The sequence below is a fragment of the Cottoperca gobio genome, chromosome 17, assembly GCF_900634415.1.
Source record: "Cottoperca gobio chromosome 17, fCotGob3.1, whole genome shotgun sequence".
Lineage (NCBI taxonomy): Eukaryota > Metazoa > Chordata > Actinopteri > Perciformes > Bovichtidae > Cottoperca > Cottoperca gobio.
Genome location: NC_041371.1, coordinates 4,350,195 through 4,366,402, shown reverse-complemented (window position 1 = coordinate 4,366,402; position 16,208 = coordinate 4,350,195). Strand labels below are relative to the sequence as shown.

Here is a 16,208-nt window from a genome sequence, read left to right as displayed (position 1 = left end):
TTATGCATTTGAGCGAACCAGCCTTTATCAAAGCTCCTGCTGTTGGAGAGTTACAAGAAATAAGATGAATTACACACTTTTCATCACAAATCATCTCTCAATTATTATTCCTCGTTTGCCAAAATGTGTCAGCATTAGAACTAAAATGGTCAAACTGAGGACAAAGTTTTGCACAATCACAGTTCACATGTTTCTTCAGCGCCTGAATCACAGAAAGAACAATCGTCTCGCTTTCTGTAATGACTCCAGTGGTTCTCAGCCTTTTGACCTTTTGACCCCTTAAACATAGTCAATGAGTTGTGAGCTCATCCGATGCATGTTCAACTCTGAGAGGCTTAAAGACGGTAAACTTTGCAGGATTTCACCAAAATGCAAAGATTAGATCAAATAAATTCTATATAATTGATATAATAAAGAATGTTTTTATCCTGCTAATCATCTTTGACTGCTCACATTTCTCTCGTGAAGCCTCTGTGGTGTTTTAATAATACTTAATAACATTAATTTCTTCTTTATTTTGAATGTAAAAAGTGTTTTTCAAGAGGTTTAAATGTGTTGATTTTGTTCTTACAGTAAGAAATCAGTCAGATTATACAAACAAGATTTCACCTGAACTGAGCAGTAAGATGATTTCATCTCCATATGAAGTTTCCTTGATGTTTGTAATACATTATTGAAACATGATATATAAGAACATCTTAATGAAACACTCTGAAAGCCACTATATGAACACGATAGTAAGATTTAAACATCTGAAAAAAGACCTTTAGTCTAATTTTCCCTTAATCCATACAAACAATATGGTTAAAAGCTACAATTTAGCAAACTAGTGTTTAATATTTGTACTTCTTATATAATTTGACACCAAATCATGGAATAAACCATCAAATAAATGCGAGTTTTACAAGAAAAGCATTAAATAAATGTTATTTCCTTTGATAAGTGAAGCTTTGAATGTGTTACTCGGGTTAGGAAAGATGTTCTTATATCTAATTGTTTTAAATGCTGCTGCTCTGGGCACATAAATGTTTCTTTACAGGTCCACAAAGGGCAGACTGTACATAAAAATAATAATAAAAACATTTGATGATGATGGTTTCGGAGGATTATTCCCATCAGCAGCTCCACTAACTGCTCCTCTGCTTTATGAGCCACTTATTGTGTGACACAATAACGTCCACGTCTTCTCACCGAGTGCACACACACACACACACACACACACACACACACACACACACACAGAGGATGATCAGTGTGTGCGGTAATAGATGTGTTGTGGCTGAACCACACCGTTTCACAGGCCCTGTCCCCCGGGGGGGAACAGAGGAGGGGCCAGAGTGGAGCGGAGGCGGGCGCACGGTGCTACGGCTGAGTGGAAAGAAAGTGGAAAGTGAGAAAATACCTGAATGGACAATCTGGAATAAGTAAGTCGTATTTTTGTGTGGAAAATGTATTTTTTCCCTGAATGCTGCTGCTGGTGATTGTGGGCGCATGTGCGCTGCTTGAACGGAGAGGGGAGGACTCGGGGCGCCGGAGATCTCCGCTTTCCCCAAACAATAGTCGGCAGGACGCGATGGTCGCCTTTTATTTTTTGGGGAAACCGCAGGGAAGTTTAGGACCCTCGTCGTCCCTATTGTTGTTCTCACCGAGGCCACGTAGCTCTGTGGGGCGATTGTAAACGTGGGAGGAAGAGTGTTGTGTTTGTGAATGTTACCAGGGGGGTAAAAAGGGCTCGCGGGGAGATGCGCATGGAGGGAATAACCGCGTCCAGTTTCATTATAGGCCGATGGGATTTGAATTTTTGAGTACGTCCATTCATTTACAGTGAGGGCGTCCCGTTTGGAAAAGGAAAGGCGGAAGAAAGGCAACGAGCATTTGGGATAATTTGGCATCAGGACGCGACCAGTGGGGCCTGGGAGTCTCCCATTGTCCTGCTGTACTACAACACCCTCCTTTTCTCATTTAGTAGGTCGCACAACTCTTTTATATTCGCTGCTTCCTCACAGTAAGTTAGCCTTTTGTGCATGTGGAATACTGCTGAATTATTGATGCGGCTTGACTCTTGACTCCATGTTACCACATCCACCGGTGCGAAGCTAAAATGTGTCCAAATGTCTTTTGCGTTGTTGCGCCGATTAAAATGTTGAAATCCAAAGTGAGACAGTGTAATGTTGGTGCAGTAGCAACAGGCCCTGATCTCCTCCGCTGCAGTGAGAGCTGCATGTGCCGGCTGCCTTTACAACTTCTTTATTGTATGGTGAACATGAGACTTGTGCGCTTTCTTTGCGAGGAATGAACTACTGGTGACGCAAAGCACCACAGTGTGGCTGTAAGCCTGTGGTGATAAAACAGGACATGAACACACCATCAAGTATCAAAGAGACGCTGTGGATGTGCTGCAACAGGAATGTTACAGTATCACAGTACAGGAAGTGCAGCTGGGTCACTATAAAGGTTTTGTTGACACACGTGTAGGAGTATCTGTGAATGTTGAGTAAATACATATGTATAGCCTAATATTGTCCAGTAGAGCATAAACTAGTCATTAAATCAATACAACATATAGAAATAGTGAGAAGTTTCTCCAAGGGGACTTAAAACATGTCTTGTTTTGTCTTATATATAATATAAAACATATATTCTCACATTTAAGAAGCTGGAATAATAACATAAAACTATTCTTTGATTATTCAAACAGTTGGTAATTAACACACATCTCATAAAGTCCTGAACAGCAACATGTTGTCCGGATGAAAGCAGGTATTTCATGTCTGACTTCAGAAGTAATACGTTCAGGAAGCAGAGTCATACATCTGTAATCACATCTTGTTGTATAACGTTGTTGAAGGTGCAAACGTGTGAAAGATTTCTAAACTAACCAACTGTAAAAACTTTACATTTACGTGACATCTGAGAGACAATCTGACGTATATGAAGTCAAAGTGAAGCATTCGAACAACCAACTACCTGATGAATCGACTCGTTTATTAAAGCAGCTTCCTGTCGATCGACGAGTTGACTTATTGTTGCAGCTTCATGAAGCTTCATGAAGATGGAAGCAGCTGTCTGTTACATCTGTAGATCATCTCGTGTAACTGGATTCATTGTTCCCTGCGTGTTGTTGACTTTTTCAAAGGTCATTTTTAAAGCTTTAAGAACCGCACATTAGATTTCACTCTGCATATCTCCAAACCAGAGGAGATGCAACTCAACCTACGTGGCTGTAAAGGTAATGTTGATGGTTTTGGGTGAACTGACCCGTAAACATGTTTGTCTAACTGGATTTATTATGTGTATATATATATATATATATATATATATATATATATATACACACGCCCCACGCTGTCTAATGCACCAGAGTATCTGAACTCTGCTCATCGAACCACTTCCTGTCTCCTCAATACTTTGTTTGGATATGAAGACAGATTGTTGGCAGGGGTCTCTTTGAATCACAGCACTGAGCAGAGGACAGGCCTGTTGAGCCAACCATATCCGGTTAGATTTGGACACACACACACACACACACACACACACACACACACACACACACACACACACACACACACACACACACACACACACCTGCTCCGGCTTGCTGACCATGTGTGCATGAAGGCTGACAGTAGCAGTTGTCCTGTTTTTCGCTGGTTTTACTGATGTCGTCGCAGGCAGCAGTGTGTGTGTGTGTGTGTGTGTGTGTGTGTGGGGCCCTGTGATACAGTGATGAGCCTCTTCCCCTGCTCGGCCCTGGGTGTGTGCACGCTTATTTTCACAGTTGGCATATCAGGCCTCAAATGGCTGTTGAATGGAGCTGGTCATTTCGGAGATGCTTCTCCACCCTGACAGCTGCTGTCTCAGCGCCAGCGGCTTGAAATGTTTGATGACAGCTTGATTTCTTTTTGCCTCTGGGAAAACAGAGGCTGTGAAATCCTACATCTGCTTGTTTTAAACGTAGTGTGACGAGAGCTTCACGTTCACAGCTGAATTCCTGATTAATTTTCATTGCTCTGTTTGAGCGGTTTATTGACTGACTGACCTTTTTGTTTTTAGATTTTTAATATCAATATCTTCACATTTTCAAGGCACGTTGAGTTTATTTTTATGGCACATTCTTTGACAAAAGCACTTCAGCTTTACATAACGCACAGGAGGCGTTAGATTTAATGAAATAATGCTGAAATAAAACATGTTTTACAACGATGAAAGAAATCAGATATAGCTTTAACATAAACATAAATGTTGTTTTCTAGAAAGTCGCTTTTGTCTGAAAAAAGAAGCCATTTTATTTTAAATAAAAATGCATCCACGTTTAATTTTGTCTGCACTAAAAGCAGCCAAGAACTTTGTTTGAATAAAAATACTGTAAACTTTCTACCAGTTACAGTGTATGCAGAGAGATAACCTTTGCTTGGAGTTATAATTAAAAGAGGAATAAGATTTTCTTCTCGTTGGTGTCTCGTCAAACATTTCTGAGGTGGTGCTGTTGGGACTTTGGACTCATGTCTGGCTAAAGGACATTTCTAGAGCAGCTCAATGTGCTCATAATAAAGTAGCATCAGTTCATCTTTTATAGTAAACAGTGCTATCAGTTAGTGATAGATATTAAACGGCTTTATAATCCCTCTGGTCCGAGCCAAAGAAACAGTCTTAACTGTGGCACTTTCAGGCACGAAGCCCAGCGTCATTACTGTTTAATCTCAGACCACACACCTCCACAGATGACTGCACCGGCCTGTTGTTGGCACCTCCTAAATGCAGCCCCGGAGTGAAGTGAACAAGGGTCATTTTCTTTTTTTAGAAGTCAGACTTTGAGGCTGGGCTGTGAGACGTGAGTCACACCACCGTTTGTTTAACAAGGAGCAGAAACTGAGCAGGAAGGAATCAAAAGAAGAGTTCACAGAAGCAGCCGATATCTAAAGCACTGTCAGGTTGTGACGTTCAGACGTTCTTTATACTCTGTGGTGCTTTAATTGTCCCGGCGAAGCTCATTAAGTTAACAGGAAACCATATCCATCTCAACACCGGACCACACCCCTGTAGATCTCACTTACAGTCGGACAGAGAGACGGACAGACTCGTCTCAAACTGCAGGACAGTGTGTGTTGGAAACAGCTAGCATAGAGGCTAACAGAGGCTCTGTCGATCCTATCAGCACATCTAAAACTCACTAATTAACCCGTCATGTCAGATTTGTTTAACCTGTACCGATTAAACGTGTTAATTTTGAGCTTTACAGGTGCTGCTAGGTGGATTTTGCTTCAGACAGAGGCAGGCTAGCAGTTTCCCCTTGTTTCCAGTCATTATGCTAAGCTAAGCTAATCCACTGCTAGTTTCAGCTACATATTTACATTCCAGTAACAAACTCTTCCTGTTGTCTCCAAGTCCAGATAAAGTCTGTTTTATTTATTTATTTAGACTTAACAAAGCTCCTGCAGAACTGTTTCCATAGGCTGAGTACTAGTCCTGATTAATATCAGATATTCATGTTTAAAATATGTATAAAAAAGAGTTGATCTGAGAAGAGCTGCAATAACAACAAAGGACTTATAAGCAACCAAATCGGCCTAAAATCCAGTCTGGAAGCTCAGAATCTTTCAATGGCCATTCAGGACTTAAATATATATATATTATATTATATTTCATGAACTGATGTCCCAAAAAAGTCAATATGACGGTTTCTGATGTAGATTTCCGGTCGTATATCATCCTGCCCTGGTAGGTTATGCGAGGCTAGAGTTACAAACCAGTTTCTATGCTCTATTCAAGCTTTTGTCTCCCTTGAAAGACTTGAGGTTTCATGTAGGCTCCACTTTAAAAGACCACCCGAACCACTTTTCATATGCTTCTCATGCCATATGTGTCTCATTATGTGGACAGCGGGTCAAACGGGGGTGTTGTGACGTCACGTTGACTTGATAGCAGAAAGGTCAGAGCATCAGAATGAAAACAGGAGGAACTCTTTTTACAGCTTCCACTGAGAGGATCCATCGTTAAACCTGCACAGATCCACACTTCTTCCTCCCCTGTAGCCTCTAAAGTTCCCTAAATCATATTGGCATTCATCATAAAGATGTATTTACTGTATATGCAGACTTAATTCAATACTCAAGATATCACGACTTGTCAGATACAAAGAATAAACTTTGAAAATGAAGTATTTAATAATCACAATATAGTATTCTGAGTCAGGGTGATGGTTAGGGTTTGACATGTACTGTATTCATGGTTCTTTTGGCTTTGGTGATCCCCCGCCGTACCTGTACTTACATTTTCCATTTGTACACAGGAAGCACTTTTGCTTTTTGACACTCTGACACCTCATGAGTGATGAAACACTTTTGATTTGAACGACTTCTTGTTCCTTTTTTAGCGCCGCATTTAGATTTTTAGTCATCGTCCTTTTTCATTGCTCTCTAAAGCCTCTTCGATACATATGAGCCCTGCGCGGCTCTGGATACGTTTGTTATGCCGAATGACAAACACGCCCGACTGGCAGACATGTGAAAGTCATCATGACATGCAAACACAAACTCAGGATCTATGATGGCGTTGTTTCACGTGTGACCGTCAGACGGTAAATCAGTCACTCGTCTTGCAGTTGCTTTGAAATGCGGACAGTATTTCTGTAATTGCTTAATTGTTATTTTTACGATGTGGCAGGTAAACATTGCATTCAGATTGTTATTTTGGCCAACTCTTCTCTGTCTGGGATGGCAAGTTCCAGCTCAACGTCCTCAGCCATTAGATAAAAACACTGTTTAGATTTTCTCGCCGGTCTGAAACTATGTGGTTTGTCTGGGACTGTGCGAGCGCTCTCCGTCAGCAGTGCTTCTACTTTACTCCACTTAAATCTGCTTCTTCGTGTGAATCTTGCAGCAACGATCTTAAGGACAGGTCTTGGCTCTCGGCGTTGTTTTAAAGTGCTTTTTCCGTGTAATGTCATGCAACCGTACGACATGTGCGTGACATTCAGAGGGCAGATTCCCCCCCGCTGCAGAGATATGTCGTGTGGTCAGCATGAATCAGTCAACTGCACTTTATATGGCGTAAAAGCGCAGCACGACTCTGTATATAAGATGCTCGTTCTTCTGCCATTACTTAAGATAAAAGCTTATGATGATACACCAGGAAAAGGCTGTTACTCATTTGAGTTTTGTGGTTTTGGAATAGGCATGTTGAGGTTTTTCTCTTGACTGCAGGGATCCCAAACCTTCTCCAGTCTGGTTGGACTTAGTGGCTTTTATTGGGACTGGATGAGGGGTGCTTCCTCCGAAGACAACATATGAATCTGAGATTGTTTAAGTAAAAACAAAAAGGAAGTATGACGAGGACAGGGAGCATTGGGCTTGAAGGAAAGTGGGTTTTATACACAAGTGGCGCTGATGCAGCAGAAAGACCACATTAAGTTTGATCCGGACCCCGTAAGACCGTGATGGCAGCTAACGTCCATCTCCAATTCCCACAGTGGTCCAATCAAAGCCAGCGAGCGTCCCCCGCCCTCTATCAATTAACCAGCATGTGACAGTCCGGCATCCGTCATGCCAACACTTTTATTTTGGCGATTTATTTTCCTCGGGTCAGCGTGGAGAACACAGTGGCAGAGGGCGGCGTAAGGTCAGGTTTCCACGGCAACTGTCAACCTCCAATCCCCTCCAGCTGAACACCCTCTTTCATCGCCATGGCAGCGCGGAGGCCCTGTTTCCCAGGGGACGAGGGGAGTGCGGGAGGGAATGTGAGACGGCGAGAGGGAGGGAGAGGGCAAACAAGTTTTGTGAAAACACCGTAATCCAATATGGCCGCCATTGTGTCCGAGCTAACGCCGGCTAAAGCTCACTTCTCGGTGAGAGGAGGTACAGTCGTGTGATGATTAACCTGTGAAGAACAGGCAGCGGGTTAATGTGTCGCCGTGCTCTGTGTGTCGCTGTTACAACAACCACATACCTGGACTCTTGATTCAAAGGGTCGTTCTGCATCACGTCTGTGTCATTAAGCTGATGTTTGACTGCTGCTCCTGAAACCTGACACCCATCTTGATTGTCTCTGCGGGACTTTTTTTCTGTGCCGGTGTTTCTAAAAGAGGACTTTTCTCAATTTTCAGTTTTAGTCTTGACCGGTCGGAAACATTAAGATTATTATGATGCATCAAAACGTAACATTTTAAGCGGAGGTGAAACAATTGGCCGAAGATTGACAAATGCAGAACGTTTGCTCGTTCCTGCTCCTCCGATGTGAGGATATGCTGCTTTCAAATCGATCGTGGATGACGTGACCGGCATCAGCTCAGTATTTAGAAAAACTAATATTGGTTTGGCCCTAAAGTGGTGTTTACAATTGGTAAACATTTGGTTAAACATAAATCAGTCACTTAAAGGGGCCCTATGGAGTTTTTACATAAACAAACAGAATGTATGTTTCCAGATCTACTCCCCGACTGTTGAAAGCATTTCCTTCCTCATAAAACACATGCAAAAGTCTCTTTTTACAGTATTCTGAATGCAGCATTGTTCACTAGCATTCTTCTTCTTCTTCCCTGCATCTACCGGCACAATGAACCATATCTTAAAACCATATGGTGCAAAGTTTCATAGTCAAGATGACATGTTTGAAAGCTATGAAGGCAGCGTTTCCAAACGATGTTTATGTTGTATATTACACCGAGCCTGTAAAGCATTATGTAAAAGGGAAGTTGAGAATACACCCAGGGGAGCTTAAAGTGTATCCGTCGAGATGGTCTGCTGTGATAACTGTAAACACGAAGCAGGAAGTTCACCGCCTCTGTATTTCTGCAGTGGTGTCACTTCAAATGTTCAACTCGTGACTGATGATTATGTTCAGATTCATGCACCATAAATCCAGAGCAGTTAAAACGTGAACAGCTGTTTGGGATGCTCAGCAGATACTGATGCGTCTCTCTCTCTCTCTGCCCGTCTCTTCCAGGTCACAGCTACCTCAGCTCTCCCCTGCTGAGACTCTCCTACCCACCGTCCTCTCCCACCCCTTTTCTCCTCCTCTCTGCAGCCTCCCCCGCTCTCCCGCTTCCCTTCTCCTGCTCCCTTCTCATCGACCTCCAAGATAGATTCCCTCAGGAGCAAGGTTGACCTGCTCAAGCTGCCCCTCGCTCTCACCGCCAAGTCAATTTCCGAGCGCAAGAGCCAGCTGGGAGGAGTCGCAGAGCAGCGGGGCACGGGCGGAGGAAGAGGGGGCGGGGCTCGCACAGCCCGCTCACCGCCGACCCGGGACATGGACAACGAGTCCCAGTACTCGGGCTACTCATACAAGTCCTCCCACTCCAGAAGCTCCCGCAAGCACAGGTGGGTTCAATGCAGGTCACACAGATTGTGACGTCGTCTTTCTGGCACTTTACCAACAACCACTTGATGCATTCAGTACTTTCTTTCTGGAGAACACTAAGTGAACGATTTGCAAGAGTGTCAGTATGCGCAGGCTACCGACGAGCACGTATCATTCTCCAACTCTTAACTTCTAATCTCCTCTGAGCAACATCCACAACATAACTGGAGACACAAGGAGAATTTAACCTTTTGCAGCCGTTATGAAACTATTATGTTACATGGGCACATCTTTCACGTGCAAGAGTAAAAGAGTACACACCCGGTGACCCTGAGTGTCGTCGTGTTTGTCTTCCAGGGATCGGAGGGATCGGCACCGCTCCAAGAGCCGAGACAGCAGCAGTCGTGGAGACAAATCGGTCACCATCCAGACTCCTGGAGAGCCGCTGCTGGACGCAGAGTCGACCCGCGGAGATGAACGGGTCAGTCATTCTGCTTTCAAACTTGTTCTTTTCTTTGTAAATGTTTTGTTTGGTTCTTCCTTTACCAAACTAGAAAGTATTATTTCAATATAATTTACTGTCAAATCAAACACTTAGTCGAGAATAGACATGTCGTCTTTCACATTCCTCTGACGTCTCAGAGTCTGACTTTGAATCCTCGTCTGTCTCGTCAGTTGGGAACCGAGCAGGTGTTGTCTGCTGGAGTCTTAGCGTGTTGAAGACGTACGCGTTCGTTAAAGGGACTGAGGATGTTTGTTTGTTCCTATAAGTAGTGGTTTTATCGGCTTTAACTTTAAACACACATTAATCGTTCTCTTTCTCGCCGTCTGACAGGATGATAACTGGGGTGAGACCACCACGGTCGTCACCGGCACCTCGGAACACAGCATCTCTAACGAGGACCTGACCCGCGTCACCAAAGATCTGGAGGAGTCGACTCCGCTGGAGTGCAAGCGCTTCATCGGCCCGGCTGTGGGAGGCTGCCTGAGCTTCTTCGCCCTGGTCACACCTTTAGCCTTCCTCATCCTGCCGCAGGTCCTGTGGCGCGACGCACTCGAGCCCTGCGGCACGCCCTGCGAAGGCCTCTACGTCTCTCTGGCCTTCAAGCTCCTAGTCCTGCTCATCTCCTCCTGGGCGCTGTTCCTGCGGCCTCCCCGCGCCACACTCCCACGCTTCTTTGTCTTCCGCTGCCTGCTGATGGTGCTGGTGTTCCTGTTCGTGGCGTCGTACTGGTTGTTCTACGGCGTGCGGGTGCTGGAGCCCCGGGAGAGGGACTACAGGGGGATTGTGGAGTACGCTGCCTCGCTGGTGGACGCGCTGCTCTTCATACAGTACCTGGCTCTGGTGCTGCTGGAGGTCCGACACCTGCAGCCGGCCTTTTGCCTCAAGGTGGTCCGGAGCACGGACGGGGCCAGCAAGTTCTACAACGTGGGCCACCTCAGGTTAGAGACACGACGGCAAACATCATTATAAAGTGTTTTGTTCCTGAACAAACAAGAAGAACATGTGATCAGACATCTGATGGCATAAGTTTTTCTTTGCAGAGACAGGATACGATCCTGTGTGTCAAAGTATTCTAAGCTCCAAGGACTTCTAATGCATTCAGCCTCAAGTATCTGCTGCGGCTGCATTAACTCAGTGCATTGAATAGAGTTTCCTATGCTGGAGTTTTACTTCTCCTTATGATTTGTTGTCTGGCAATTTAAACAAACGCAGAATATGCTGAAAATAATCAAAACACTTGGAGGTCTTGAACCGAAACAGTGGCTTTCTTCAAGTCAGGCCCTCAAGATCAAATAATAAAATATGACCCACTTCAAGGCCCTTCTTGTGTCCGTTGATAATTGCATTAGTAGTGCATATTTTTACATTAAATTCTAAATTAATTTGCACAGTAAGACCGGAGCTTTCCCGACACATTTGCTCCGGGGGTCCTGGAGCGATGGCCTGGATAAAGTACATAATAATTTAAAGTGTAATAATAGATCTACAGGTGTAACCGCCTTCATCTAACGCCTATAATGAGATATATATATATATATATATATATATATATATATATATATATATATATATATATATCTCTATATATGTGACTGTAAACTGGGTTTTCAAATCTTTATATGCATTTGACTTGTGTATATTAGTGAGGACAACATCTGATTGAATTCTCCCTCTGCTTAGAAGAATAACCTCATTTGTAAATTGTAGTGCGAGTGACTGTTATTGTCGTGCACGTGTACACTTGACTTCCTGTCCGTGTGCGGTCAGCAGCTGATGGGAGGCCTGTACTTACTGTGACGCTGATGATTGACGTGCTGTGTTTCAGTATCCAGCGGGCGGCTGTCTGGGTGTTGGACCGTTATTACAGCGACTTCTCCGTCTTCAACCCTGCCCTGCTCAACCTGCCCAAGTCCATCCTGTCTAAGAAAATGACCGGCTTCAAGGTTTACTCCCTGGACGGTAAATACAGCCTCACGGCGGCTCCGACGCCTGTTTTCTAATCCACGACTCTCTATTGTCAGTCGTTGGGTCACAACCAATGAGACATTCAGGGACATGTCCTGAGGTTAAAGCAGCTGAAGGTCTTTTTGTAACTATTTTCTTTCTGTTGTTCTTCTACTCTTCTACTCACTTGAGGATAAACATCAACTAAATACCTGAAATGCAATCTGCTAATCCCCCCGCTGCATGTGTTGTCTTGTAGAAAGCACCACCAATAACTCATCGGGCCAGTCCCGGGCCATGATAGCAGCTGCTGCCCGCAGGAGAGACAACTCCCACAACGAGTTCTACTACGAGGAGGCCGAGATGGACCGCAGGGTCCGCAAACGCAAGGCCAGGTCAGATAGATACTCCTCACTTACAAACACATGCTGTGATCTACATGTTGCATGTTTGAAATGCAAATATAATCCGACAGCAGGGAACTGCAGGCCTGTCCCGCGCTCTCAGAGCAGAGCAATCGTGATGTTAGAGATTTGGTCCAACACAGATTTGAGGCAACAAACTTTAATTATAAGACTCGTGTTTCGATGCCGAGTCCAGAAATGTACATTCTCCTAAATAACCTCCCCGGATTACGAACTAATCCTGCACACGCTGGAAACATAGGGACAATAAGCTGCATGTAGGCAGGGTTCAAACGTATACAATAATATAAAGACGTCCATTCAAATGTATCCAAAATATAAGAACAATAAGTGACTTCAAAACGATATAAATGAGTCCATTTAATTCCTTAACTACCACGAGAGAGAGATGCCTCCATGTTGTCTGCGTGGAGGGAACACTCGCTGTAAGATCTGACTCTGCACCCTCCAGGTTGGTCGTGGCGGTGGAAGAGGCCTTCACACACATCAAGCGTCTCCACGAAGACGAAGTCGCATCGTCCCCCAAACATCCTCGGGAGGTGATGGATCCTCGGGAGGCGGCTCAAGCCATCTTCGCCCCAATGGCCCGAGCTATGCAGAAGTACCTGCGGACCACCCGGCAGCAGGCCTTCCACAGCATGGAGAGCATCCTCACACACCTGCAGTTCTGCATCACACACAACATGACGCCCAAGGTGAACAAGCTTTTCCTAAACTATAATGAAATGCATATAAAGCGACGGTGCTCCCGTGTGTCCCAACACTAAATACAGTATGATAAGGAAAACTCACCTTTCAGCCAAACGCTTCTTCAGATCTTTAACTTAATCAGACGAGCGCACGGCGACTCTGAAATGCACTAAAACTAAAAGAGACCGTTTGAAATCACAAGAGACCAAATGTAGCCGTTTGAGATGTGACTGCAGGAAGCTGCATACATGATTATATTTTAGTTTAGACTTTTCTGTTTCATTTTAACTTAGTTATCAAAGTGCTTTTGTCACCAGAAAGTTTTAGTTTGTGTTTGTTAGGGCCAGGTATACTGTCTCAGGAGCATGCATGCACATTTACATGCAACATGCACGGTGGTAGAGCTGTGCAGGAACAATACGATGTTTAACCTTCATGTCTACTCAACCTACTTCAGTGACAATATCGTCTTGCTTTTGTTAAAGGAGTTTTTTTTACTATAATAACAGCAACAAAAACACATTTCTATTAAAAGTAATGGTGTTTCCATGATCTTTGACCTCCTTCATCCTCCCTGTCAGGCTTTCCTGGAGCGTTACCTCTCCCCGGGCCCCACCGTGCAGTACCAGCAGCAGAACGGCAGGGGGCGCCAGTGGACTCTAGTGAGCGAGGAGCCGGTGACCTCAGCCCTGCGCCAGGGTCTGGTCTTCTCGCTGCGACGCCTGGACTTCTCCCTGGTGGTCACGGTGACGCCGCTCCCCTTCCTGCGGCTCGGGGAGGAGTTCATCGACCCAAAGAGCCACAAGTTCGTCATGAGGCTGCAGTCGGAGACCTCGGTGTGAACGCACGTCTTCTCTCCGTGGGTCACTGATGTGGCGGGACATGTGGAGGCCATGTGGTCCACTCTCATCCAATCACTTCCTGTATGTGACAAAGAAAACCATTGAAGTGGAGGAGAGTCTGAATCCCTGCTCCTGTTTTTATGATCACAACAGATGCTGTGATATCAAACTGAGATCAGCTCAACGATTGTTGGAACTGAACAGATGCCTCGACTTCTTCCTCTCCTGTGTTGTAAAGTCTCTGCTGGAGACGCTGTTCATACACTCTTTCTCTGAAGGGGAACTTCTTCTTCTTCTTCTTCTTCTTCTTCTTCTTCTTCTTCTTCTTCTTCTTCTTCTTCTTCTTCTTCTTCTTCTTCTTCTTCTGTTGCTGTAACCACTGGACTACTTTAACTGTGCTGACTCAACACATGACCGCACATGAAGAAGAGGATGATCACATCACTTCCTCTTTCTCGCGTCTCAAAAACAAACTTACAGGAGGTCCGCTGCGACACTGGTGTACCGTCGGTTCCCTGTCAGTGTATCGTTTTGTTTCAAATGTTTTTATATTCAAGGGTGTGACTTTTTATTTTATTTTATTTTACAGAATGTAGCATCATGTGCTTTAAATCTACACGGCCTGAAAGCCAAAATGTCTTTTATATCTGACTCTAAAGAAAACTGGACGTACGTTCCTCAGCTACTCCAGACTCTGTGTATTCATGATCGTCTACGTATGCAGCTTTTCTTTTATTCTACACTGGCGTATCTACTATTCATTTTACAGTTTTAGCAAGAAGACTGAACAAAGAGCCCATTTGTGCCCGTTAGACCTGCATCTCTTCTCTGGATGACGATGTGAAAGCAGAAGCCTGCTGTTCTTCATTCTGTGTAATAATAAAACAATATACTTTAATATATAGAAGGCAACATCATGACCTAAAAGAAGTGGGAACACGTCACTAAAAGATTCATTTACTGGACACTGTGTTACGCTGCTGACTAATGAGCGCTAGTGAGTATTTACAGCACCAGGAAGTGAGGTTAACTGCACTGCCCATGTTCTAGTAGTGAAGAAACACGTCTCTCCTTAATGGTCTCGATACACAAACACTTGTTCAGAGGATTGATTAATTCTCTGATTCATTGTCCAGATGCAGGTCACATGTTCATGGGTGTAACTGGGGGGTCATGGTCTCGTTCCAGACTTGTAAATCATGTACAATGAAGTCCTGAACAGGCAGCTGCAGTTAAACTACCAGCTGACTTCTAGGTTGTTTTTTATTATTATTATGCATTTCAACAAAGATCCCAAACCAGACGTGTGATTGTATCTCCGTAGCGTATCACCGCCTCGCCTTGTGCCACGAGCTGAAACCAAGCACAGTGAGCATGCTGCCTCCATCCGACAGCCTTACTCTGCAGACGCGGAGGACTCTTCCCAAACTTACTGTAACGCCGTAACTCGCCTGATGTTGAGACGTGAGCCGATCTGTTGCATCTACCTACAGCACGACGGACTGTTCGCTTTTCTTTCCCCGTGAAAATATGGTTTAAAAAGCCCTTTTTTAAAATTAATATATATATATATATATATATATATATCCGAGGTCCAATGTGTGTGACATTTCACCAGAGTGATCAAAATGCATGCTTGCGTTATTTTGGGCTCCAAAACATTTTATAATAACTTCTTTTCTATCATTTCAAAGGTGCCTAAGTTATGACCCAATGTTTTTACTTTTGAAAAACAAGTGGTTTGTAAAAAATGTGTAGATTCGTCCTGTATTTTCTTTCTTCTTTGGTAACTGTAGCTTGTATAGTGTGATAGGCCTGTTTTCCACTATTAAACCATTTATTCCTTAAAGTTTTTGGATATTTTTTAAAGGTTTGACAAGTGACATCCGTCTTAGAAGAGGAACAACGTGCATTGCTACATGTATGTTGATGAAAAAGTGACCATCTTTACTTGGATGTTTGGGGTTTAGTTCCACACTTCCTGTTTAAATGACTTTTCTCATGAATCACCTCGTCACTGGATATGAGAAATCTTCATAGAAGTTTAGTTTGAGTGTTTTCTTCACAACAGTTTTAGAGGAACTTCTGTGAAGAGAGGATGGCAGTGTGGTAGGCGTGTGGTTTCACAGCTTCAATAAAAAAAAATACGGACAGAGAGCCCCGGACTTCCTGTTCACTGCTGCTCACAGATCTCACTTCAGAGAGTTTGTTGAAGAGCGATCTCACTCACAGAAGACGAGACGGCAACACAACAGATCCTTCATTTCCATCCGCAGCCCAGCAGGTAAGATGATGCAAGCGTTATATTCATCGCTGCCTTTTTCTGGTGGTTAATCTCACCTGTGATGGCGAGGAGGAGTAAAGGTCACGGGCAGATTTTAAAGATACCTGGAGTTACAACAGTAGGCGGATGAGGCCTGATGGAGGTGACGATGATGAAGTCGATGTGTTTTCTGTTTGCAGACATGAACATTTGTTACATCCTGGACGGGATTCTCATCTTTTACG

At 44.0% G+C, this 16,208-nt stretch overlaps 1 protein-coding gene across 3 annotated transcripts; it reads left to right on the top strand.

The window, feature by feature from the left end:
* Positions 1 to 1,316: 1,316 nt before the first annotated feature.
* LOC115022731 (vang-like protein 2) lies at positions 1,317 to 15,978 on the top strand. 3 transcript variants are annotated; one of them, XM_029453810.1, is made up of 8 exons: positions 1,317 to 1,424; positions 8,941 to 9,314; positions 9,652 to 9,775; positions 10,130 to 10,737; positions 11,625 to 11,758; positions 12,003 to 12,138; positions 12,620 to 12,863; positions 13,440 to 15,978. In XM_029453810.1, the coding sequence occupies exons 2-8, from the start codon at positions 9,244 to 9,246 to the stop codon at positions 13,698 to 13,700; spliced, it is 1,578 nt and encodes a 525-aa protein (XP_029309670.1). In that variant the 5' UTR covers positions 1,317 to 1,424; positions 8,941 to 9,243; the 3' UTR covers positions 13,701 to 15,978. The 3 variants fall into 3 exon arrangements, with proteins under 3 accessions (XP_029309670.1, XP_029309672.1, XP_029309671.1); XM_029453812.1 differs by lacking the exon at positions 1,317 to 1,424 and adding an exon at positions 1,626 to 1,965; XM_029453811.1 differs by lacking the exon at positions 1,317 to 1,424 and adding an exon at positions 1,626 to 2,005.
* Positions 15,979 to 16,208: the final 230 nt, after the last annotated feature.